This window comes from Lissotriton vulgaris, chromosome 9 (genome assembly GCF_964263255.1).
Source record: "Lissotriton vulgaris chromosome 9, aLisVul1.2, whole genome shotgun sequence".
Lineage (NCBI taxonomy): Eukaryota > Metazoa > Chordata > Amphibia > Caudata > Salamandridae > Lissotriton > Lissotriton vulgaris.
The window spans coordinates 829,982,554-830,007,640 of NC_141697.1; the positions used below are offsets into that span (position 1 = coordinate 829,982,554).

General features: G+C 46.9%; 1 protein-coding gene across 1 annotated transcript in view; it reads left to right on the forward strand.

Moving 5' to 3' along the window:
* The window catches only part of LOC147692319 (solute carrier family 22 member 6-B-like), a 509,964-nt gene that overhangs the window by 302,237 nt on the left and 182,640 nt on the right, over positions 1 to 25,087 (forward strand). The window contains exon 7 of the mRNA XM_086938568.1: positions 24,533 to 24,747. Within this exon, the coding sequence (XP_086794694.1) occupies positions 24,533 to 24,747 (215 nt within the window). The remainder of the gene's footprint in view (positions 1 to 24,532; positions 24,748 to 25,087) is intronic.

Sequence of the window (25,087 nt, forward strand, 5' to 3'; positions counted from 1 at the left end):
CTTATCATAAAGACAGGTGTTTGAGCTCTGAAGAAGTCTCCGTAAATGAGACGAAACGCGTTGGCTAGAAAAAAAGAAAATCCATTGTGAATTGGATCATTTTTCTACTGTGAAAACAAAATAAAGGATTGAAAATATACGCTTGCCAAGCTCGGACCTGTTCATTTGATACGGATGTTTACCATTACTTCAAAGGACATTATTTGCAAATATAAAGAAGTACTTTGTTGATGGGTGCTGATTCCACAGCTTATGTTGTTTGTTTAGGACTCTGTCCTTGAAAGGAACTTATGGGGTTGTGTTCCTAGGTTTCCCAAGCACCATCACACCACTTAAGAGTCACTGACTACGACAGGTGCAGGCATTTTGCTCCAACCCTTTCTCTGCTAGATTGTACTACAACAGTGTCTAGCATCCATAAGTGTCCCTGCATGGCCACACATAATTAACAAGTGGCATAGTCCAGTCGTTTGCATCGGGGAGGCTCTACGCAGTTGTCCCGACGGCAGCGAAGTCTGTGAAGTCTCTGGTGTAAAAGTAATTATGAGCCAGTCCGCCACTTCCTCAAGAGATTAAAAAAATATATTTTCTGACCATGGACAACCCTCAGTCTAGCCGGAAAGAGTAGTGCATATTTCAAATTGCGGTCCTGTAGGCTTTTTTTCACCCCCAGAAACGTAGCTCTAGTTTTTTGGACTGCAGGGGTAAAGTCCGGGTAAAGTGAAATTGTCCTGTTCACAAAGCGCACAGGAGCGTTGTCTCTGGCAGCCCGCAGGATAGTGTCACAGTCTTTGTAGTGCAATATGTGTGCTATCAATGGGGGAGGGGGCGCGCCCGGTCATGGGGGTCTGGAAGGTACCTGGTATGCCCTCTCCACACGGTACAGGGGGGTTAGGCCCTCCTTCGCGACATGGTTCCTCAGCCAGTCCTCCACGAAATGTGCAGGTTTGGATCCTTCGCTGCGTTCCGATATTCCAAGTGTGCAAACGTTATTGCGACTGGACCTCCCTCCCACGTCGTCCACCCTGTCCTGCAGGCCCTTCAGATGTCGCTGGAATTGTTCAAGTTGAGTAGAGTGCAGAGTCTGCTGGGGTATAAGATCATCCAGTGCCAGTTTATTTGATTTTACCTTGTCAGAAATCTTTTTGTGATCCGCCTGTAGTAAGCTAAGATTGGTGGACATCGTGCCCATGTGTGCCTCCAGCGCCGCTCGTGAGGCTCGGATTCCTTTCAATATTAAGTCCAACTTAGCATCGTGGGGGTCTGTACCAGTAGGGTGTATCACGTCAATGTCTGAAGCGTTAGAGGGATCACTGCCAAATGTAGGCTGCGTCGCGCCACCCGCAGCGGCGTCTGCTTGCTTGTTTCTGTTGCGTCCCACCGTACCTCAGCGTCCTCCTGTCTGCCTTTGCTCCAGGATGGGCTCTTGGGGGGTCTCAGGGACAATAGTCATGCACTTTAAGACGCGCAGCGGGCACGCCGTTTGCGCGCCGAAGGAGCGCCAAAGGAGGGCCCGTCTGTGCCCGTCCGTGTCCCGGACGCGGCAAGCGCTAGCCCCCCTGTCGGTGCCCCACATATACCCCACAGGACCAGAACTCGCTACTCCCGTGAGTACCTTATGGCACCAAGAGCGAACTCCTGCCCTTGCAGTGACAAATGGGAGGCTGCTGACAGTCCCTCGCGGGTTTGTCAAGCTTGCAGATTTCGCTTTCAGCCCATTATACATGTCCTACTCAGTATTCCAATGATTCATCACACATCCGTGCAGGCCTGATCAACGCCAGATCATTGGTCAAGCACACCGATGATATCTTTGAATTACTGAGCGACAATCAGTGCGATCTCCTCTTTGTCATGGAAACTTGGCTAAATGAGACATGCAGCCCAGCGGTCGAATTTGCCATCCCACAAGGTTTTAAAGTTGTTAGAAATGATCGCCCTTTAGGCAGAGGAGGCGACATAGCAGCCATTTTTAGAGAACAATGGACACTCTCTCTTAACCTTCAGGGCCCCCCAGCTGATGCCGAGATGCTTCATTTCTCACTATCATTTGGGGCGCATTTTACTTTGGGGGGCACTCTGGTTTACCGACCACCAGGTCATGCAGGTAAATTCCTGGGTGCACTGGAGGACATAGTAGTCCCACGGGTTTTGAGATATTCCAGATACCTTCTCCTGGGGGATTTTAATATCCATGTGGATAATCTAGATCAGCCTGACACGGCCCGCTTAAACAAAGCTCTTGCTATGGCCCAGCTAAAACAATGGGTTAAGGCACCCACTCACTCAGGTGGACATGTCCTTGACCTGGTTTGTACCAATTTTGATATTGACATGACTCACCCTGAAATAGTGACCTGGTCAGACCACATGCTGATTAGATTTACCTGGACCCTGACCCGCCCTGCCGAGAACAACCACCCAGCTGCTCATAAACAGAAAATTAACGTAGATATCTTGTCTGAACATCTAGACACCTCCCGCCCAACTCTTCCTCTTGAAATTGAGTCAGCCGTTAGTTCATTCAATTCATGGATTGAAAGTGGGACTGCTGCATCAATAAAAACAGGTCGGGTTTGCAGATCGCACTCTACCCCTCCTAAACCTTGGTTTTCCCACACCCTCCGTGATCTTAAATCAGGTTGCAAAAAACTTGAACGGATATGGAGACAAGCCTATCTCCCCGAGGCTAAGAAGGACTTGAGGATGGCGCAAAAGAAGTACTATGCAGCGATTAGATCTGCAAAAAGCCAATACTATCTCCGCGCGGAGATACCCCTTCGGGGCTGATTCAGGCGCTTTATAAGAATATAAATAAATAAAATAAATAAATACTACGAAGGGCGTATAACTAAGGCCAATAACAATAGTAGGGAAATCTTTGCTATTATGAAAAGCTTTGTCTCACCCTGTGCTGCCCAACCTCTACTGACCTCCACGGAGAAATGGTGCGAAGAACTCTCTGTGTTCTTTGTTGACAAAATCACCAAAATTCAGGACGATTTACTTACTGTATGCAACAGCTTTCCATCCTCACTGGTCACTCCGTCCCCCGTGATGCCTGTCCATACGGAACAGTTTGACCATTTCACCCCAGTAGAAAAAACAGATATTGTTAGAATCCTTGCTGCCTTACAATCAGGATCCCCCTCTGACCCCTGTCCTGCCAGAGTGTTTGCGCGTCTTGCAGACACAGTCGGCTATGAGGTGACACATATCATTAACTGCTCTTTTCTCACTGCTACCGTTCCGGCCTGCTGGAAGCAAGCTAAATTGCTCCCGCTTAGATCCGGCTGTCCCCGCTAACTTCCGGCCCATATCACTGTTGCCGGCTCTTGCAAAAATATGTGAAAAGGTTGCTTTCACACAGCTGGACAAATTTGTAGAAACTTCCCAGGCACTCCATCCAGCGCAATCAGGCTTCAGAGCAGCCTTCAGTACGGAGACGGCATTAGTTGAAATATCCGAGGCTATCTGGGAATGCCTGGACGGAGGTGGCAGAGCGGCTCTGATTTTATTGGACCTCTCTGCCGCCTTCGATACGGTCCCTCACTCCCTTCTGCTCACTAGACTAGCGGCCCTAGGCATAACAGGCTCCGCCCTTGACTGGCTGACATCTTTTCTAGATAATAGATCTCAACAAGTCTGGATGCCGCCCTTTGCCTCCTCTCCCAAGAAACTCACAACTGGTGTACCTCAGGGCTCTACCCTTAGCCCCCTGCTTTTTAATATATATCTGACCCCTCTCATTTATCTCGCCGAACAGCTGGGAGCAAAAATTATGGCCTACGCTGACGACACACAACTTCTGTTCACATGGCCAAAAAATAATCTGGATACGTCGGGAGCCCAATCCTGCCTATCATCTGCCTTTCGTTGGCTAGCCCTCGCCCAACTAAAATGTAATGAAAGTAAATCGGAAATCCTGCTGTATGGTTCTTTCCCAGACAACTTTAGCGACTCTCTTTGGCCTGCCGATCTGCCATGCCCCAAATCAATCGGAGGCCCTGCAAAAAACCTTGGAGTCTGGTTTAACAATGACCTCAGATTTGAGGATCATTTAAAAAAACTCACTGGGATCTGCTTCTCCACACTTAAAACATTACGCCCTTATATTATCCAGACTGGATTACGCGAATGGCCTCTTCTGTGGCCTACCGGTCTACCTGATTCATCGTCTCCAAGTTATTCAAAATGCCGCCGTGCAGCTTTTGTTTAACATACCCAAAAGCTTAAGTGTCCGCCAACCTCTCCGCACCCTTCACTGGCTCCCAGTTGCTCATAGGATCTCATTCAAAATCCTTGTCCTCGCATATCGAGCTGTCCATCAAACCGGTCCAGTCTATTTGAGAAAAAGGTTTTCCTCTATGTTCCCAACCGACCTCTCAGATCAACTAATCTGCACCAAATGACTGTACCAAAGTTTAAATATAGCAGGCTTGGTGGCCAATCCATCTCTGTCAGAGCTGCGAGAGCCTGGAACACCCTTCCTCTCCATCTGAGAACAGCCCCATCCATCAAGGTGTTTAAGAAAGGACTGAAGACCCACCTCTTTAACATCACTGTATAGGGCTCTCACTCCTATCTTTACACTGGAATCACTCTGCTCTGCCTCTCACCTACTCCGCGCCAGGATACTATTTTCTTAGTAACAGAGCGCGCTACAAAAGCCTCTATAATAATAGCACTCAGCAACCACTCAGCAAGTGAAGCACAGACCAACAGCGCGTCCAAATTACTTCAAGGGACATCAGGCCCACAGGCTGTAGGTATACAGCTTCATCCGAGCCGCAGCTGCACTCCCATAGTAGTCACCAATAGGGAAGTCAGGCTCTGTAACCACATCAACCATCAGAGCAGTCCCCACAGTAAAGCTCCAGCGCACCTCTCACCTAATAGTGTGCCCCTTCTCACATTCAGGGCAGGCTGTAGGCAGAGGGTAACCCCGTGCTCAGTGCATATGGCCAGTGAACAGGGCAGGCAAAGATGCACAAGCACATAGGCCCTCCATGCAGCAGTACTTTATGCAGTGCCTGAAAGTCCAAATACATTCCACCAAGCTGGGGCAACACAAGCAAAAAAATTACTGAAAAAGACAACTCCCCAGCACAATGCCCTGCAGAGGGCCGGCCTCCACACGCGGCCGGGAGCAGCTGCAGACAAAGCCATGCCCGGAGCGTTCCCTCCTCAGCTCCATTATGCCCCACAGCACACAGCCCGATCGGTGCGCAACCATCACCCAGAAGGGGGGGCCCGATGTGCCCGCAGCCTCTAAACAACTCAGCGCTGGTAGCGCTTGCTCGCGCTTGTTGTCCTATGGGAGTGTTGCCCATCCTCAGCCAGCTGCACTTCACGGCCGTGCTTGGCTGGCCGTATCCTCCATTTTGCCCGCAGAGAATTGATGCGGCGCAGCTGAACGAAGATCAGCGCCCGCGACAGCCGCCAGTCCCCTCACTTCTGGACAGGAGTCGTCGCTGTATGTTCGCGCTGGGTTCCCTTCCGCAGCACCGAGAGTGCCATTTAGTCCGCCAGAGCCGCCGAGTCAGCCATTAAACAGCCGTGACTCCACCCATCGCCTCCTCTCCACAGCGGCCGCCCAGCATCAGCACAGAATCCAGCAGGTATGGGGACCTTAAATTAATTTCGCTTGACCCATAGGAGCTCCGTAGTGCCAGTCTAGACGACCCAGCTCCTCGGGTCCAGTAATTTACAGGATATTTCGCCGTTTTTCAGGGTTGGAGACGGAACACTGTCAACCCACGTCTGCCATGCCCAGCAGTTGGCCACGCGCCCCCCAAGGTCCAGCAACACAGGTGGTGGTTCTGCAACTCCCTCGAGGCCTGCACTGTATTCCTAGCAGGTTGGAGGCCAGATTCCCTCATCGAAACCGCTGGAACAGTACCCCTGTGCACCGAGTCGATTTGCCACTGCCAAGGTTTGTTGACTCTCTCCTCCTCCAGAGATCTTCAGGCTTCAAGAAGCTCCAGCTTCCTGCAGCCAAGATCCTTGCCTGCACCACATCCTTTGCACTGTGGGCCTTCATCCTTTGACGAGATGCCCCAGATCCTCTTGTGACTCCTGTGCCTTCAGCCTGTGGGTCCTCTTTAGGGTCTTCTTCAATTTAATGGGCTACTCTGCTTGCTCAGGGCCTCCTCTGACTTACATACCTATGGGGAGTCACTTGGACCTTGCTGGTCTCGACATTGCACGTTTTTCAACAACTGCATTGTTTGCCTCTGCCATGGCTTGTTGGTGCTAACCCCTTGGCTCTCGACATCCAACATGGGACAGCTCATGAACGGCTCCTGGTCTTCCTCAGCCTTGCCTGGTCCACACAGCTGCAACTTCAAGGGCACCATTAAACTCTCCTGCATCTCCGACATTGGTGAGCATTCATCTGTCGGGCCTCCTGGTCACTGCTAAGTGGCATAGACTCTGTCCCCTCTGCTTTTAGGCACCTCTCATCTTGAATCCATCTTTGGGTTCCAGCCGACTTTCACCTTCTTCACCAGCGGTATCTTTCCTGAAGTCCTCCATTGTAGACTACGGTGGTTCCCAACGTCACTTCAAACCAATGCACCCGGCGTCCCTGGTGTAGGTATCCTGGTCCCTGAGGTATCCACGGGTGGGGTGACTCTTCAAACTTCCGTCTTCCACAGGGTTTCTTCAGGGTGCACTGGGAAGGGTCGTTCTTTAAAATTGCTAAATTGACTTACCCATAGACTTCCATTTAGTGCGTAGTCATGTTCTCACTCTGCGCATTGCCCCAGTGGGGTTCCTAGATACTCACCGTGGGTGGTTTCTTGGGTCCCCGACTCTTCTGCATCTTCTGGGTCCATTCTTCACTTAAGTAATTGTTCACATTCCACTATTTTAGTGTATGGTTTGGCCTCCCACTGGAGGCCACTGTGTATTTGGGCTACTTAAGTGTTCTATTTCCAAAGTATTTCTGTGTATTGTGTTTATATCTCTGGGTAGGAGATATTGCAATGTTTTAGTGAGTGTTTATTATAAATACATATTTTTACAACTACACTGTGTGTTTTTTTTCACTTAACCTGCACCAAAAATGTATGTACTGGAAAAACACGCAGCATTACACAGCTATCACTTCGAGAGCTGTCTAAGGTTGTCTAAGACCACTAAAACACCATAAGGGTTGTCTGGATTAGTACAAGGTGCTACACTTACATAGCTGAGCACCATATACCAAGACAGCCTCCTACAGCCACCCACTTAATATTCCTACGATTATTTGTACTAAGAAGGGGGATTGGATGAACACTTAAATCCTTATGGAACATGCGAATAGCATCTCAGAAAGTTGAGCTCCAAGGGCATTATGATCTGCATCACATCCCTATCCACCAGGAAGGTTGAGATCGAGAAAAATATAATTGATGTTATTCTAATATAAGCCTCTGTTAAATGTAGGTTTCATATTTCTATCAGACCTTGAATGCCCATTAGCCATCCTTAACTGCAGGACAAAATTATTTCAAAGATTTGTTTGGACACTTTTGGCCATCACTTTAGGGGCTCAGTATTTAGAGCAGGGACTCACCGCACAACATCCTGTTCACAAGTGAGTGGCGATAAAGATTCCAGGGGTTCAACTGTTGCATTACAATCCCCAGGTATGATTTTTGGTCAGCTGGGATCTAAAGGGTCCAAGATATTAGCTGGACAAAATAAAGTCTGTGAGAACGTATTGTCCGGGACTGATCATATATACATGTTCATAATAGCTATGTGTATATATTTTTCCGGACTATTGAGGATTAGAAAGATTACTAATATGTCGTTGGACTCTTTATTTATGATTTTTGGAGTTTGTCTTTATTAAAAGTGTCCATTTACAACCAGATCAGGAGACCACCTGAAGCTCTTCCTGAAACTGAAGCTATAGCATGATTAAACCAGCTCTGACAAAGCCAATCGGTCTCGGCAATGTGTAAGCGATTGGTGTTGTCAATGTGGAATGCATAACTGAAGCTGTCTGGACTTCGTGCCTTGAAAGCATTCACCAGAGAAAAATATATCTCAATTGCACCTGTATGGTGCTAATAAAATGTGTTGGAAGCAACACCTTTCCTCTTGTCCTAGCTGGTGTGCAACATGGAGTTTGTTGCACCCCCTATGATTTCCAATGGGAGAGAGGCAGGGAGAAAAAGAACTAGGTTGGATACATATGCAGAACACTGTTGTAAATACCCTACTTTTTAAAAAAACAATGAAAAAAGTATTGAAAAGTTGTTAGTGGCTACTTTACATATATGTGTATTTCAGCGCTTTTTTAGACCGAGATCAGATGAAATGATGTCTGTTTTAGGAAGATGTGGACACCGTCGGCATTGGGGTAGGGGTGATACGAGGAGATGTGTTAAATATTTTTAATACAAAGATACCTGTTCATCTGAACTGAAGTTCAAAGATTTTCCAGAGAAGAGGAAACTACGATGCACGGTTCACACTGAGAAAGTGATCCATAAACTGTCAGCACATGCATGGACTCACCCACCCTGAGCAGTGCCCGCTCCACCTGTGACTGATACAGAGGGAGGGGTCCAAGATCCAGTCTGTTCTCAGGGGACGGCCACCTAGATAATTCAGAAGTCTCAGGGGCGTAGCTAGAGCTTGTGGCGCCCGGGGCTACCCCTCAGATTGCCGCCCCTTGGGGGGGGGGGGGGGGGGTGCTGGGGAAAAAGGACGGTGAGCACTTGAAAGATGTCCGAGTCTCCGAGGAGAGACACGTAGTATTGCTGCTAACAGTTACCTCGATCATGAAAGTTACATTTAGTTATTTATAAAGTTTTATATAGAGCGAACTTGAACCTGAAGGATGTCGGAGCGCTTTACAATTTGAGGCAAAGGTAACAAATCAGAACATTAGTCTAACATGGGGAATCTAATGGGCATTGAGATGTTTACTCCTCTCAAAATCGCAATGGTTGTTTGTTAGAAATGGGGGTCTCTAGTCGGCAATGGCTGGCCACTGTCCAAGTGGGGACCCTTCTTCCTAAGTCAGAGTAAGGGGGCTACACACCCTTTGATAACACTTGCTCAACCCTGTGGTAACGTAGCACGAGCAGCTAGGCTTATCTCAGAGGCAGTGTGTAAAGCATTTATGATCATACACAGTAACACAGTGAAGAACATTACAAAGGGAAACCACACAAGAACACTTTTATTTATGCCCTTTTCCCTATGACCAGGCTCATCATGTCTCTTGCTGGTTCCGTTCCTTTACATCCAAATGTCCTCTCCACTTGCCTCTCATCTTTACCCAGCCTCTATCCTTCTCTCGCTGGCTCTGCCTCTCTTACTCCCATCTCTCGCTTACTATCTCCACAAGTCTCTTAAATTTTTTCACTGGTCCCTACATATATATATATATTCCAAAAACACGTGTTAAGAAGAAATGCACCAGATTTTTGAAAGTGCACATTTGTGTTAAAATGCAATTTACAAGTCCATTAATGGTTTTAGAACTCAGCTAATATCTTGCATTTTTATCTGAAAAAGCAACATTCCTAACTTCACCCTTCACCTCACTTTACATTCCTCCCAGTCCTTCCCTTGTCCTTTTATGTCTCATCTTTCTCCCAACCAAAGGCATGACCAGTTTCATGGGAGCTAATTCCAGGAGTGTTCCAACGATCCCTGCTTCCCTCCTCTATGATATTCTGCTGCTTGCAAGACAGTGTGTCACTTATTAACATGCCTCTTGCGGCGCCCATACGTCACTTTTTCCCCATATTAAAAGTGACGCATCAGTGGCGCAAGGCGCTTGTAAATAAGCCCCATGGCGCCGACACCCAGCAAATGCAGCAACCGGTACATTCAGTGCATTGCTGTATCATGGAAAGTTGCAGCCTGCCCAGCAAAGATGGGCGGACCGGAAACACGTAGCGGAAGTCAAAGGGGATCAAAATGGATTCAGTCACAGCTTATCTTTAGGCTCAACAGCCCACCAGGAGACAGGAATATACATTGATCTGTGTCACCTATATTTAATAACTTGAAATGTGAAATGGTTATATTTTTTACGTTTTAGGTACATATATGCTATTTAGGGCGATGTGTCTGTAATTACACTGATCCCGATCATTTAGACAGGACCCTATCAAACCTGAGTGATTTATTATTTGAGTTAATTACTTTTTAAATTGAGGGTACCGTTGTGTACTGGTGGCACAGGGTTATCTTCTAGCTGTCCATTTTCGTAGCCTTAAAAAGCCTAGGTGCTTTCCCCCCCCCAAGTTAAAGGTCACTGAGGAAAAAAAGGACATTCTGGTGGCAGAGCATGTCTGTCCGGCCTGCAAGGCTCTTTGCTCGTAAATCTAAGCACACTTCTGCATGTTTATTTTTATCAGAATACGCAAGCTCTATTGTGATTTTAAGATCGGTGTACTGAGAAATCAGTTTCTTGGCAAGAAAACCAAATAGTTTCTTCGGAATTCTCACCAATGCGGCTCCAGTCCGTCGTAGCAAAGGAAGTGACATAGTTAGCTACTGACTCTCTATGTTTGTGCCTGTTAGCGTTTGTGGCCTGTGTTCCGAGTTCTGCAATCACAGCGCGTGCCATCGCTTGCCAGCTTGTCTTCCCAGTAGCGTGATGCTTGCAGCCTGTTGAACAGCAGTGTAGCACAACACATTGGCAACAGGGAAAGACCCGAATCACACCACACGCTTGAAAAAACTTGATTGGCGACCTCTCTGACATCATCGCCCAAGGAGAGCACTCAATACTGCTTCAGTAGGTCACCCAATCTTTCACTTTCGTGCAGCTTATCAAGAGGTTACGTGACAAAAATAAACTGCAAACTCACTGTTACACGCAGCGCACAGCCTTTAACCATATGCAAGTGCAAATTAACTAGACCTTGAGCTGCGCTTGTCTGTTTCTACATCTTCAATATTCTAGACTTCACTGGCTGCGCAGTAACAACTGCTGCCACGCATCACCGACTCATAGTAGTTGAAATGCCACTCATACACTGAAATTATGAAGATGTCGTTAGGTTACACATAGCAATTTGAAACCTTGGTCGCTATGCATCATAGCCCCACCACCACCCTGGTATGTCTGCCCCCATCTGACTGCTGGGACTCGAGTTACTCGACTCCGATCCGACTCTCACCTCAATCAATTACTTTATATCTGTCCCTGGCGCAGAGTGCCGCCCGCCCGCAGGCCGCAGCCACCACAGCCGGCCCACAGAGAGACAGTAAGGAGTAAGCATCTGCAGCAGCACGGCAGGGCCAGGGCCAGGCAGGCAAGAATGGTGGTGGTCTCCACACTCGCTCGACATGACGGGAGGGGCGCCGGGCGGTGAGCGCGAAACGAGAGGGCTGACCCAAAATATTACAGGGCCGTCATTGGTTGCGGCTGTGCGTACCGCGCACGCTACCTGATTGACGGCCCTGTGAGCGATTGGCTGCGAGGTGGCTGATTTTCTAGTGTCATGCGTCCGACGGGTGTCACCGCAGTCACGGCCGCCCTGCAGTTCACTGTCCGGGTCAAAACAAAGTAAACTCTCAAAGTGTTTGCTGGTACCGTGATTAAGATTATGTGTGTAAAGGCAGCCATGGGCCACGCACCGCGCCGCCCTAGTCAGTAGTCAGTGTCACAGCAACGGGCCTCGGCCAGGCCTCTTCCTGACAGTCAGTCAGTGAGAGTGCAGTGCCGGCCCGCTTCAGCCGCCTCAAAACAGGTGCCGCCTGGGGCGGACCGCCCCCCCCCCCCCGCCCCCCTAAAAAGGAAAGGTACCCTGCCCTGAACACTGGATCAATGTCCCAGGTCTCCTGAAGTAAAACTATGTGGTTCTTATCAATATAGCTGCACTACTTCGGGTCACCTAGTTTAGATTTCAGCCCCTGAAACTTTCCAAGATAACAAGTGCATAGTATGGTTGACACCAATGCTTGCACCTGCAATCACCTTCACATCTATAGTGAACTCTGCGGCTACCTGACTCTTATTCCAAAACGAGCCTTGGATGAAGTCATAACCCTCTTTTTGCCCTATCACATCCCTGGATCTGCGTTGAATTGATGGTGGCTTCTAGAGTGTTTAGTACTTCAGGTTGTGCATGAAAATCAGTGTCAATTATTAGACACATAATTTAACCAGGGAAAACCTTGAGTAGGGCTCAACTCCTCCCCCAAATTTGATGGACCGGCCATGCATATGACTCCCGCCACCAAAGATCCCTTAGCTAGTGTCTTGATAGACATTGTGCTATTGTTAAATACTTTGGATGCTAATTTGCTAAAAAGGATCCAAATTAGAGGTGGCAGGTTTTAGTTTCTAATCATTCTACATCCATAGGTAAGAGAGGGAGTTCATTTTCCTCCTTGTGATATTGGTCAGCATGTTGGTCCCAGACCAGCTTGCTCTGCTACAACTGGGTTATCAGGAGGGTTGACTTTCAAAGTAAGACCACTGACTCACTGTCAGTAAGACTGCTCTCCCACCCCCGCAGCTGCACCACTAAGTGAGGCCCTCTGTGAACCCCTGCACTCCCGCAGTGCTAATGTTGGAGGCCCTCCTCCGCCTGCAGGTTACACCTGCGCCTCATTCCTGGTGGTCCAGTGGACCCCTGACTCCTTCTCTCATTCTGCTTTCTGCCCCCTTCTTCTTCTCCTTTTCCGCTCCGTTTCACCCTTTAGCCTCTTGACCCTTCACTCTTTTCTTCTCTTTTTCTCTGCATTCTGCTCCGCTCCACCCTTTATTCTTTTTTTACTTTTTATCTGTATTTCACTTTTTCGCGCTCTTTTGTCCTCTTATCCCCCCATTTTCCCACCGCTCCTGCCCCAGCGGCCCCTCCCCCCAGCGCGACATGTCGTTCCAGTTCCCCTCCCTACCTCCCTACCTCCTGGCCCTCCCAGACCCCCCAACCCCTACTTAATGGCACCCGATGCGGGGACAGGCAAGCAAGACCACTGACTCACTGTCAGTAAGACTACTCTCCCACCCCTGCAGCTCCACCACTAAGTGAGGCCCTCTTTGAGCCCCTGCACTCTCGCAATGCTGGTGTTCGAGGCCCTCCTCCACCCGCAGGTTACACGTGCGCCTCATCCCTGGTGGTCCAGTGGACCCCTGACTCCCTCTCTCACTCTGTGTTCTGCCCCTTCTTCCTTTCCTTTTCTGCTCTTTTTCAACCTTTAGCCTATTGACCCTTCACTCTTTTCTTCTCTTTTTCTCTGCCTTCTGCTCCGCTCCACCCTTTATTCTGTTTTCACTTTTTCTCTGTATTTCACTTTTTTTCGTTCTTTTGGCCTCCTTTTCCCCCGCTTTCCTGCAGTTGCTGCCCCCGTGGCTCCTCCCCCCCAGTGCGACCAGCCCGTTCTAGTTCCCCTTCGCGCTCCCGCCTCCCAGCTGTCCAGCCCTCCCCAACCCCAACTTAATAGCAGCCGCTCACACGGCCACGCAGCAGGTGTGCCAATGGCGTGCCGAGGGCAAGCCTAAGGAAAGCCCGCCTGTGTCCGTCCGTGACCCGACCGCGTCCACTCACAGGAACCCTGGACCTCCGCACTGCCAATGCTACGACCCAGCGGCACTTCACACACTCAACCCGGGCTGCAACAACTGCAAGCTACATCACCAGCTGACACCCATGGACCATTCAGCTGTCACCTCTGCCAGCACACCTACAGCACCGCCAGGAACACTGTCACAGCAGAACCCGCCCGCAAGAACACACCTGAACCAAAGACCCTGCAATGCATCCTCCTCAACACACAATCACTCCACAAACACGGCACCGAAATCTGGGATCTCCTCGACAGCACCACTCCGGACGTAGCATTCTGCACCGAAACCTGGACCAACACCACCTCGGGACCGGACATCGCCATCGCCATCCTCAAGGATACAAGATCTCCAGGAAGGACCGCCCCACCCGCCCGGGAGGAGGAATCGACATCGTCCATAAATCCACCCTCCGCCTGAGCACACTCCCTGACGAGCCCACGGACCTGATGGAACACCTTAACTTCAAGATACTGGTTAGACCTACCACCACCTTCCCAGAAACCCTCATCTACCGACCCCTTGGACCCCGCATACCTTTCACCAACTCCATCACGGACATCATCTCCCTGCAGGCCATCGCATCCACCAACTACACCCTGCTGGGAGACCTCAACTTCCACCTCGACAACTAACTGGACCCCAACACCACATCCCTCCTGGACAACCTCCACAACATTGGACTCCGCCAAATTGTGACCCAGCCCACACACTCAGCAAGACACACTCTCAACCCCCTCTTCACTGAAGGATAGCCCATCACCTTCAGCCACACTACTAAACTCCCATGGACTGTTCATTGCTGCGTCCACTTCACCTTCAGAACACCCACCATCCACAAACACCAGCACCTGCTCCCACAAAGAAACTGGACCCAAAATCAACAACAACCAGCTCACCTCCTCACTCAGCAACTCCACCTCAACCATCGCGGAAAACGACAACCCCAACACCGCCGCCCGAACCCTGCACAGATGGATCTCCAACAGCGCCAACACCATTACCCCCTCAAGAAAAACAACAACACCCATGTCAAGAAAGCCAGGTGGTTTACCACCGAACTTTGAGGGTCCAGACGCACTTGCCGCCGCCTCGAAAAGGCCTGGAGGAACACAAAATCCACAGAAGCCCACAACAACTTCAGAGCTGCCTCCAACGCACACGCCAACTCATCACGGAAATGGGGAAAAAAGCAATTGAAGACAGAATCTCCACATACGCACACAACAGCAAAGAACTCTTCAACATCATCAAGGAGTTTGCCCAACCCACCAGCGAATCTACCGACATCCTTCCCTCACAAGACGTCTACGACAAACTCAGCTCTTTTTTCCACCACAAAATCAAGAGCATCTCTGACAACTTCGACGAAAACAACTAACACACTGAACCTTACCAACCACCCTGACACCCTGAAGCCAGGGATTTACAACTTGACAGCCCTCACCACTGAAGACACACTGAAGACAATGAAGTCAATCCACTCCTGGGCCCCCACGGACCCCTGCCCGCACCACATCTTCAACAAAGCCACCAAAACCATCGCACCCATGCTCTGCCACACCATTAACTGCTCCCTGGTGACAGCCTAGTTCCCCGACAACTGGAAAGACGCCGAGGTCAACCTACTCCTGAAGAAACCCTCGACTGACCTCATAAACTACAGCCCCATCTCCCTGATCCCGTTTCCAGCGAAATCCATCAAGAAAGCCATCGACAGCCAACTCACCACATTCATCAAAGAGCACAACGTCCTCAACTCCTCCCAATCCGGCTTCAGAAAAAAACACAGTACGGAAACCACCCTCCTCGTTGCAACAGACGACATCCCCACATTACTGGACAAAAGAGATACAGTAGCCCTCATCCTCCTTGACCACTCAGCGGCATTTGACACCGTCTCTCACCCCACCCCAATACGCAGACTCCACGATGCAAGTATCTGGGACAAGGCCCTCGACTGGATCCGCTCCTCTCTCTCTGCCAGAACGCAGGGGGTCAGACTCCCCCCTTTCCTCTCGGACCCTACACCTACCACCTGCGGAGTCCCCCTGGGGTTCCTCCCTCAGCCCAATGCTCTTCAACGTCTACATGGCTCCGCTCGCCCCCATCGTCAGAACCTATGAACTCAACATTGTGTCATACGCAGACGACACCCAACTCATCCTCTCCCTATCCAACAAACCCAACACCGCCAGACACAACTTTTGAGAAGGCATGGAATCCGTCGCCAAATGGATGAATAACAGTTGCCTACTACTAAACACCAACAAAACAGAAGTACTCTTCATGGGCCCAAACCCTGATGCCTGAAACGACACCTGGTGGCCTCCTGCCCTCGGAAACCCGCCCAACCCCACGGACCATGCACACAACCTGGGTATCATCCTGCACTCCGAGCTCAAAATAGACCGCCAGATCAACTCCTTCTTGTCCTCCTGCTTCCACACCCTCCGCCTCCTACGTAGGACCTTCAAATGGATCCCCCTTGAACACAGAAAGACCGTCATGCACGCCCTGGACACCAGCAGACTCGACTACGGCAACGCACTCTACGCCGGCATAAACAAAAACCTCACCCCCAAGCTACAGAACATCCTGAACACTCTGCATGACTAGTCCTCAACCTGCCAAGACACTGCCACATCTCCTAGCACCTGCGCACACTCCATTGGCTCCCCATCTAGGCTAGAGTCACCTTCAAGATGCTCACCCACGCACACAAGGCCCTCCACAACACCGGACCAGCAGCAGCACGGCCATCCATATTAGGATGTTTGCGGTGTAAGAACTTTCCATGGCCAAGATGCCACCAGGGAAAGGCTTATATAGCAATGGGGTAACTCAATATGCCACTGTACTCGGGTAAGTTATGGTACAAAAGTTATTGTCACAGTGGCGAACCGTCAAACCACATACAAAAACAGAACATTTATTTGTTAGCAATCAAATTTAGACATTGCCATTAAAATATACCAACTAAGGTTGTGATTTTATCTCATCACAAAACAGGAGATAATCAACTCGTAAAGCACAATGTATTTCATGTTTACACAATTTTTGAAAGAACAGGTGCACAAGGGTGGCAAGTGCATGGGAGGCATTTGCGATAGTGATGTGAAGAGGTAAGGTAGTGCTCATATATACATCAGCAATCAATATTTACAACCTATCCAGCCAGATGACTGGCCTGCACACATATAACAAATCATAACATAATTGAAGCAGACATCAAATCTCTGTCATCCATGTTTGACAATAAAGCAAAAAAAAACTGTCAATGTTTTGACCCCTATGGGGAACAGGAAACTTTGCGCTTTGGGGGTGGGATGCTCATCTGGACTGACGTGAGGGAAATAGGGAGGCACCAATAAGCAGCAAGATCACTTCAGGCTGAAGATATGAATGCTGGGCATCAAGGGCTCTCAGAATGTTTGTCTGTGTTTGTGGGTTAGATTAAGGAGGCCAAGGTTGATTAGTAACCTGTGGCTGCGGGCTACTTGCAGGAGACGATTTGGCAGCTAACCATGGAAAGGCTGGCAGGGATTTGCTTTAGGGCCCAGTTGTGAGCCCCCGGGGGGGGGGGATTGGGGTGCACTGGGTGGGTACCCATGGTGCCCCTCTCTATTTCCATGCACAAGGTGGCAGGCACCACACAATGCAATATGTCTCGCAATTGCAAGATTTTGAGCTATTGGCATTCTAAATTACAATGCCTTTTATATATGTGTTTAAAAAACCTGCAATAATAGAAGGCATTGTCATTTACAATACCAGTAGGTCAGAGTTTCCAAAATGCGAGACCTATTGCATTCGCTTGTTTAAATTCTATTTACCATCCCGTTTCCGAACCACAAACGGACATGACCCCCCCACACAAACCTCCACACCCCCTCATGCCAGCCACGACTGGTTGTGTTAGAATCCAGCCCTAATTGCCCCAAACAAGCCTTATTTCGGAAAGAACAAAGGTGGGTCCACCGCCTATCTTCCGACAGTCGAGGCCTCAATGAGGATATCCCTTGGCACTCTCTCTAGACCAGCCACCCCTTGTCTCATAAATTCCACATTGGAATTCAATATAAGGAACTGTAAACTGCTCTCTGTTGTTGCTATTCTCTAGTGTTGCTTACTCCATACAATACTAACAAATGTACCTTCTACTTGCCAACAATTGGTTACTGGTATTTAATGATACAGCAGATCACCCCTGAAGACTAATACCAAACAACTTAACTGTCCACATTTTACGCCCAACAAACCCTTTCTGTAATGGCCGTCTTCCTAACCAGGCGAAGCACCTGACCTGAATACAGGGGGCGGGGATGGGCGCAGCTCCCTGACGCTCACAACTACAAATAGTGAGTGCCACCGAGCTCCACTATCTATCCGAGCTCGGCGGCGATGGGTAGGTGAATCTGCGAGGACACGGGTAGTATGAGGTAGGTGCATCCCTGAAGCACAGTGCGGGAGTCCCTAGCAACTCCGCCCAACTATAGTTGATCCCGGTCCTTTAGAGGGCTCCGATTACTTTAACTGTAGTCTCACTTTTGACATTCTATACGTCTCCCCTCTAGCCATACTTGAAGGTTCAACCCCGATGTACCATCCCGCCGAACGTTCTTGTGGCAATTAATCCCTGACCTTTAGGTGAGTCAGGCGGTAGTCTGTAATGTTGGTATACACATGAAGTGAGCACTTTTGAACATCATCTGGCCACACAATAAGAAATATATGGTGTCTCCTGTGAGACTGCTGCTGTTTTTATATGATTGTTTTTTAATATGTAGCACCCTTTTTCACCTACACAGTGTGTGTGTGATGGTTACACTGCACGCTACAACAACACAGTCACGTTATTCTGATGCTAGTTGATATTCACTACCACTAGCATGATACACTGTGTTCTTGTCCTGGCCCTGACCGTGTATGCTTTCTGGTGGAAACGAAATGCTATTAACTCTGTATTTTTATTCCCCGTTTAGGCATAGGATAAAGCCACAGAGGTAAACTACACCCACACCACACACATGACACTAGCATGTTGTTGATTGAAATGTAGTTTTATCATTTATAGGTCCTGATGAATCGCGGGCCAACTGCCACACGCGAGAAACATGTCGACCAAATCCTTCTCTAATCTCATCTAGGGCCACTATACCTAATTGTTTGGCACCTAGCGAGTGAGATTCACGTTTTTAATTGCAGTGGGGGACCCCCAGAATAAAGTAGTTTCCGGTACCCCCTACTACATTTTAAATCACTCCCCTAGGCAACTTGCTACTCCATCCACACACCCGCACTTCACCATAAGGCAGTTGGATACAAAAGATCTCTGCCAAAGAGCCCCTCTCAGAGGTGAGCCCGTCGGGGATTGCACCGCCTCCGCGACAAGGAGCAACGCCTATGATGAAGCATGACACCCATATGGGTGTGTGAGGCAAATACATCCAAAAAAATGGATGCCCAAAGGTGTTTCATCTACACCTCCGGTCACGCCAGATACACTTAATTCCTCTTTCCCCAAGGAACAGTTCAGCAACCCACTTGGTGTACCTATGCTTGTCCCGGGCACAGGCTGACACTGGACCTTCCACCCTTCAGAGTGGTAAATAGTGCCTGATTGATCCATTGATCACTCTCCCTCCTTTTGATGATTAGCCACGACTGGTTGTCATAAACTTTATGATTGATGCCGATTATCACTGCTTGGGATGGTGATGACGTATCGTAAACAGACTTGGTTGGAAAGTAAGAATCACATTGCATGCTGGGATATTGAGTATGGAGTATGGGGATATAATGAACACGCTTGATTTAAATACACAACGCAATTTATTTTACTGTGGGGCATGGGAAGGACGATGGTGCACGTTTTTGAGCCAGTCACATTTGGTGGCTTGGATTTATTTCTGACATTGCACTTCAGGAAGGATGGGTACATGTCTACATTTAACCACTTACACAGCTGTATTAATCTTTCCTTACATTGGCATTTTGGGAGTGCCACTATTGTATAACTGATTCGTGTTCATGCTGAAAAAAAGCCTGAGAGAAGCGGTAGCCAGATTGTTAGGTTTGAGAGGAAACAGAGGTTTCCTCGGATCTCGGCTGGGGTATGCAGCCTCAGAGCAAGGTAGAAGTCGTGCTGGGCAATGCATCGTTGTTGGTAAGCAGGCAGCGCAGATAAGTAGCCGTTGGGGTGCCCACGATCTCCTTGCATAGAGCACTGCTGTGCAGGGGCTTTATTGTATAGTACCGCGCTTTAGCTTAAGATGTTCAAAGTCTAAGCACGGGTGCCGTCATTATTAAAGAAAAGTAAATAAATAAAAATTCAAAAATGGTTGGCGCCAGCTTCCGGGATCGCAAGAAAAACAAGCTTTAGCGCATTTTGGCGAATGCGTATAATATAAGGTTGCGCGCGCACTTTAATGAGCCTTGTTTTTTTTTAAAACAATTAGCTGTGTAAGCATAAGGAGACTGAAGTTAGGCGGTGCTGCTTCTGGAATGAACAGAAGTTACATATCGGCTGACGAGCCAATAATAAGCCTGATAACAAAAAAAATGCAAAAGTTAACAAATGAAAAGCGGCGAGAAATTACCCAACAATAGGCAGACTTTCACCATGCATATCGATTACTAGATGTCACGGAGAGACAGCGCCTGGGCGAGACCTAAAAACTCTATATTTTCCAAAAGCACAACCAAGGGGTGTGTCCCAGCTCTGTCTCTTTTGGGCTATGATTGTGCAGCGGGTGATGTGATGGCGCTTTATATCGCCGCAACTGTTCCTCTGCAAACTACTAAAAGAAAGTGTCTTGCCAAGTGCCTTTGAATAAGAGGCCCAGGCAGCCTCTTCTAGGCGGCATAATAGTACCTCTAATTACTGATGAATGTGTTGCTTGTGGATAAGCTCGCGGCTAGACTGGCCACAAAGTTAAAGTCTTCGGTGGTCCTCTCTTTCGCATCTTGTGAACAGAGACTTTCTAGGATTGAAGTTGCCATTTTCAAACTCTCTGACCAATTTAAGACTAATATCACCAACTCTGTGGCAGGGCCCAGGTCATCTATTATTCAATTGCCCATCAACAAGCCTGTCTCTGTTGCTTCTGTTCCATCTGCTGGCATGTCTTCTTTACCTAACGCCCCACATTATTCTGACCCCAGTATGTCATTGGGCAGCTTACACCTGCATGCAAATACCCAAAGTCCCAATAATACGGCAGCATTGCACAATGTACAGAAGGTCATTAAGTCAACCTTGTGAGGGTTCCAGTACGGTGCTGTCTGTTGCAGAAATGTGTTGCTCGACTGGCTTTATTAGCAAGGTGTCAACTAAGAATGAGCAACCCAATATACCCTTGAGGGCTTGGGCGATAGGTATGAAAGGGTAATTGTGCCGTCAAGGGTTTTTGTTAAACTGTTGAATATTCAGAAATATATATTATTTTGTGGTCCTAAACATTTGACACCACTGATGCACAATTTGTGTCAGACAAAGTTTTTTAGACAAGTAGAGTTGATACCAGACGGTAATAAAAAGAGAGAGCAATAGCAGGGTGTATGGAAAAGTTCTGTTTGTTTTAATTATTCACAAAACAAGAATAAAATATACATGGGTATATCATTTGTTGCAAAAGCTACAATAGGAGAAATACCAATAAAACAGCCTATTTGCAACGATTGTTGTAGCTTATCCACCTATTTACAAATTATATCATTACAAGCGGTGTAACAAGCGCAGTCGACGTTTCGGTCTCTAGACTTGCGTTATGGAGACCATCCTCAGGACAAACAAATCAAATCATGAATACCCTAAAAAAACTGTAAAAACGATAATTAAAAAACTGTTTTATTCCCATTAAAGGGATTTACATAACCCTAAGCTCTCTACATGATGAATTTTTTATCATTCATCATGTCATTGAATGAAATATCATGAATGATAAAAAATCAAAAAGTAATATAGTTTGTTATGAAAATCATGTAGAGAGCTTAGGGTTTTATTTGGATAATATATGTAAATCCCTTGAATGGGAATAAAACAGCAAATAGGCTGTTTTATTGGTATTTCTCCTATTGTAGCTTTTGCAACAAATGATATACCCATGTATATTTTATTCTTGTTTTGTGAATAATGAAATCAAACAGAACTTTTCCATACACCCTGCTATTGCTCTCTCTTTTTATTACCGTCTGGTATCAACTCTACTTGTATAAAAAACTTTGTCTGACACAAATTGTGCATCAGTGGTCAAATGTTTAGGACCACAAAATAATATATATTTCTGAATATTCAACAGTTTAACAAAAACCCTTTATTAGCAAGGGGCAGTCTATTCAATGGAACTCTGTCCTGTGCCTCACAGTCTTGGGTTACCTCCAATTTTCACTTCCTATGTTCTCATTACGGCAAAGGTACTTACCCTTCCTTCAAATACTGTTGACAACTATTCTAATTTAAAAGTAGAATGGTACATTGAATGAACAAGCAGTTGAGGTGTAATAGACAACTGTTAGAGTATATAAACTTGGTGAGGAAGGTCCTGTGGGTGGGTTCTCAAGCAAAATAATTTGATGGCAATTGTGTTGTGGTCAATTTTAACAGCTCGACTCCTGTTAACTGATTTGGGGCTTGAGCATGTGAACTCCTCAGGCATTGTTACCACTTACTTTAGGGTATTTTTACAAACCTGACCCATCAAAAGGTTTAGGTAACAGTATGGTTCATGCTATTCCTACCATTCCAGCTTTTTCGACAGTATGCCTGCGTCTGAAAGCAGTTTACCTATTTCTAATAGATTTGCACCACATAGCAACCTGGCTGAAAATGATTGACTCCTCCTTACTCACTATGAGAACGTGTCCCCTAGCCAGGAAGGTAATTTATCACACATGGAGTCTGTTGACATTTTAAGATTTTTAAGCTGGAATATGGCCGAGCTAGCTAATAACTTGGGCAACTTGAATTTCTATTCTTTCCTACAGAAATTTAAAATTGTTTTCAAGAAACTTGACATTGGCTCAAAATGTTTTTTTTGATGGTTATACTTCCTATTTTGTCCCTGCTATACCGCCAAAATATGGGCGGGCCAGAGGGGGTCTCCCTGTCCTGATTGCCTTCAATTTGGGATGTATGTGGAATACTAGTTTACATCCATCCCTGTTTTCAGGGCTGCTTTCCTTTACACGGTTTTGTGGAACCTGTTTTATCTGATGTTTTGCACCTTCTTCACACACCACAGGAGGAACTAATGAATTCGATAATATGTGATTTTCATTTATTTTCAAACTATTTTTACCGTTCCGCGAGTTTGTCTGTTCTAGACATACCAAATTTCCTAGATAGAGGGTATTCTTGTGTGATCGATTATCTTTTTAGCTCCTCTCATATGGCCCACTTTCTTAATAAATCTGAGGTTGTGTGGGTTTCTTTAAGTAATCATAACCCCTTAACAGCGTCTTTTATAAGGGTTTCTAAAATAGCTAACACTGTTTGCCTTGGTTCGTATAATGCTAGACTTTACGTGCTAGGGTATCGCCTCAGGTGGAATAAGGTCTTCCCTGATGTTTTTTATCATGACCATTTTAGAGATTGTCAGCATAGCTTTGATACCTGCTTGAACATTATTTATTGTTGAACAATTTCTCTTACTACTTAAACGTTCCCTACATGTGATGTTTCATTTTGTTGATGGTTGGTGATAACTCTTTTTGTTGAAGAATCTTTTTGGCTGCCATCTTTTTTTCTATATACTGTGATTTGTATATGTTCATCTCCATATCTAGGGGTGCCACTCTCTTTGGGATTCTTTCTTAGTGAACTGTATGTTCAAAGCATTTTGTTTGCTAAGGGAATTTCAAGAAAGTTAACAATGAAAACATGAGTTTATAAACATGGGGGTGCCTCCTGGCATCAGAATGGACAATTTGTAGCCTACATCTTGGGAAATTGATATTTTTATGAAAAAAACCACAGGTTTTTCTTTTAGTCTATGATTCATGTTTGATCCCTCAGGCCACTTGGGCCACATTCATCTGCTTTCTTCTTTTTAACATCCTAAGAAAAGGCCTAAATCTGCTTCATGGTGATTCAGATAGTCCTATCATCGCAACTGGCCTATGGAAACTCTCTATATCTGGGAGTACCCAAATCATTTTCAGTACACTCCAACATATTCAGAACATGATAGTTAGATTGATTCTGCTGATTCAGAGGCTCTAATTTTTTGTTCAGTCGCTGACCATGCCTGTATGCTTCAAAGACTTCATTTGGAAAGGCAGGTTCTGTTTAAGTCTCTATGAATGTGTCACAGTGCCCTTTCAAATGAAGGACCCATTCTCGAGCTGCACGGATTATAAATCCGCTACTCGAGTAAGATTATGAGATTAGCCTCTAGTGCTCAGCGGGAAACCCCTTCCTGTGGTCTTTCGCAGACGGAAGGGGAATTCTTCTCAGTTATCAATGCAAACATTTGGAAAATGATTCCTCCTGGCTCACAGTTGAAAACTAAATAATTGTGTTGAAATAATAAGATTGAAATTGTTATATAATGGTTGTCAACTCAAATGTCTAGTTTATCATCATGTTTCTGTAAGATTATTGCTGTTAAATCAGTGGTATCCACATCAATGCAAAGACACTTTTCAGGTAGTAATATGTCTAATGAACCTCCAATCACATCATCCCACAGCTCACTGCAGTATGAGCTGTTGGAAGAAAGGTAAACAAACCAGTGCTGGAGCACTTTCACAACTATATGGATGAAAAGCCATCATGGGATACATTCACAGCTTACATTTTAGAAATTCTCTCAGTCATTTGCTATCTCAATCACTTGCTGTGGTCTTCTATAGTGAACATGAGCACCAGTATATTTATTTTGGTAGTGACTGGCTATAGAGCGAAGGGTGACATGGATGCCAGAATGAAGCAATATTGTTAAAGAGTAGAGTGAACGATTGTATTAAGGTGTAACATTCTTACCATTATAGGTTTGCAACAAGCTTCGCCTTCTTTGCCCTAGCTATGGACCTGCAGAAGTTTGGACTCAGTATATACCTGGTGCAAGTAATCTTCGGAGTCATTGATATCCCGTTCAAGCTCCTGGCAGCTTTGGGAGTGACCTACATTGGCCGTCGGTTCAGCCAGGCCTCTTGCCTCATCCTAGCTGGACTGCTCATCTTAGCCAGCATAGCTGTGCCTGAAGGTATATCTTAAATTTTACCATTATCAGTAAATTTGCTTTTAACTGATTTGAGGGGTCATTACAGTTGATGCATCAGTGACGAGAACTGGGAGGAGGGGGAGGGCAACTGTTGTTCGAAAAGGGAGTTGCGGGCAAAACTGACAGGGTTTGTTGGGTTTTACTGGGGGTATTGCTTGATCATAGGTGACACATGATTATGATACGCAACGAGACTTAGACGGGATGTCCTACCATAGGGATAGCAATATTGAAGCCATTGGGTCACCTGTTTTTATTTCTGTTTTGTATGAAAACCAATAAACTACGTTTAAAAAAAAAATCCGTAAATTTGCTTTTATCT